Genomic DNA, 2,056 nt, shown 5'->3' on the forward strand with positions numbered 1-2,056 from the left:
ATATTTATAATCTCTATAGGCATTGTGAATATGGCATTGCTGATACAGAGCCTCCCAAACACTGAGCAAGCGCTGGCAATGTGTATGTCAACCTCAACATCTATGTGCACAGCCCTAGAAAGTACACGCCAAGGCAATCAAACTTATCCACAGTATTCAAAATCTGTCCATTTGCTGTAGCCAACGGTTCCACATTGGATGATGTGGTGCTGGCTGGCACAGAACTTCTGTTTTCTCAGTGTTAATTGTCAGGCCAAAGTTAGTATAAGCAGCAGAGAACCAACCCATATTCCATTACATTTAAGCCTGAGAGTCTGCAATGAGCACACAATCATCTTCAAACAAAAAGTCATGTATAAACTATCCCTCCACTTTAGTCTTGGCTGATAGTCTTTTCAAGTTAAATAATTTACTTTCAGTGAGGTAGCTGATTTCGATGATATTTTTGCCCTTCTTCAAGGCATCTGACATCACTGAAAATATCACGGGAGCAAGCACACAGTCTGCTTCACTCAACTGGTGAAATACTGCACATGCTGTTGGACAAAACCAAAGTGTCAGCTAGTGTTGTTGAACTTAAAAAAAAAAAGTTTATATTACAAGGAAGGCTTACTGGGTAGGAATAAAATATATTAAGAAATAACTTATGTGAAAACAAAAACATTAATAAAAATTTTTAAAGAGTTAATAGACACCCTTAAAAGTTACCAACTTGCAACAAACAAAGAACCAAAGAACTAAAACAATGTGTCCAGAAACGATCAATAAAGTTTTTCTGCAGAGATTCTTGAAATAGACTGCCTTGTATTCAGGAAAAAAAAGCCATGGGAGCAGAGAAGATCAAGTTTCCCCACCTTAAAAAAGATATTAGATTATCAGCCCAGTTTTATAGATTACACAAACACCTTGATCAAGCAGATATTTCATTTAGTTCAAAACTTTGACTGTTTGGTATCCAATAAATAGTCATAACACACACAAAAAAAGGAAAAGTGTAGGTATCTCAGCTTGTCAACCCTCTCAATAAATATGTTTTGCCTAATTAATATTAACGTTATATCCTTATTAAAACACATGATCTCAAAATAATAAAATGAGGAAGTACATCCAAAAAAGTTTTATGATATTTTCCCCTCTTATGTTAATAATACTTTGCTTTTGATGCAGTGAAGTATTAATATGCCTTTCTTGGAAACACATATGTATGCATTCAACAAAAGTTTAGGGAATGCTAACTATATATAACATTAGGCTTGATACTATGGGAGATACAAAGAAATATAAAATTTATCTTTAAGAGCTTACAAGCTAGCTGAAATAAGACAAACACATGTATATAAGTTTAACAATAACCAAAAACATAAAAGCTGTCACAAAGCACCATGATTAAGGACCAAACAAGTTAAACATAAAGTAAATGTTATGAGTTCAAAAGATGTAATAGGAAGTTGAGAGAAAGCTTCATCAAAGTGGAATAACACTTTGGTTCTTTCTCTATTTGCCGAACACTGGAGGTCATTAAATTCAAAATGTTTTTGTTTACTGACCTCTTCAAAAGAGACTTTTACTTAAATCTAAAGTATTAATAACTTCACTGTTATAAATTCAAACAAAAAAACTAAGATGATCGAAACACTTACAATACCATGGACTTCAGCAACTTTGCGGCAAAGATCTGGACGCCTCTTTTGAATTGCCAGATAAAAAGGATTTTTCATGAGATCTTCATCATACAAAGCCATATGGACTTCAGATATTCCAAAAATGAGTTTTCTAGTAGGAGGTGAAAACATTAGACCACATTAGAATTTTTGTAGCACAGAAGTCTTAATCCTACACTTTAAAAAAAAGTATCTGATATCATCATCCATCATCTTATATTTCACCCTTATCAGGATTCAATTTAACAGATATACCAAATACAAGCTAGAATGCAATCAACCAATCCAATGTGACCTCCCTTTACCAAACAGAACTACAAATTCTATTAAGAATCTTATTAAACTACGTATCACTGCTAAAAATATTTTGAGAAAGTACCTAAATAGCTAATTTC

General features: G+C 33.2%; 1 protein-coding gene across 1 annotated transcript in view; it reads right to left on the reverse strand.

Moving 5' to 3' along the window:
- Positions 1 to 1,742, reverse strand: part of ANKRD27 (ankyrin repeat domain 27) — a 72,144-nt gene extending 70,402 nt beyond the window's left edge. The window contains exon 1 of the mRNA XM_069082793.1: positions 1,641 to 1,742. Within this exon, the coding sequence (XP_068938894.1) occupies positions 1,641 to 1,742 (102 nt within the window). The remainder of the gene's footprint in view (positions 1 to 1,640) is intronic.
- Between the last annotated feature and the right edge of the window lie 314 nt (positions 1,743 to 2,056).

Source organism: Petaurus breviceps, unplaced genomic scaffold (genome assembly GCF_028583685.1).
Source record: "Petaurus breviceps papuanus isolate PSGF00001 unplaced genomic scaffold, PetGlider_PUasm1.0 171, whole genome shotgun sequence".
Lineage (NCBI taxonomy): Eukaryota > Metazoa > Chordata > Mammalia > Diprotodontia > Petauridae > Petaurus > Petaurus breviceps.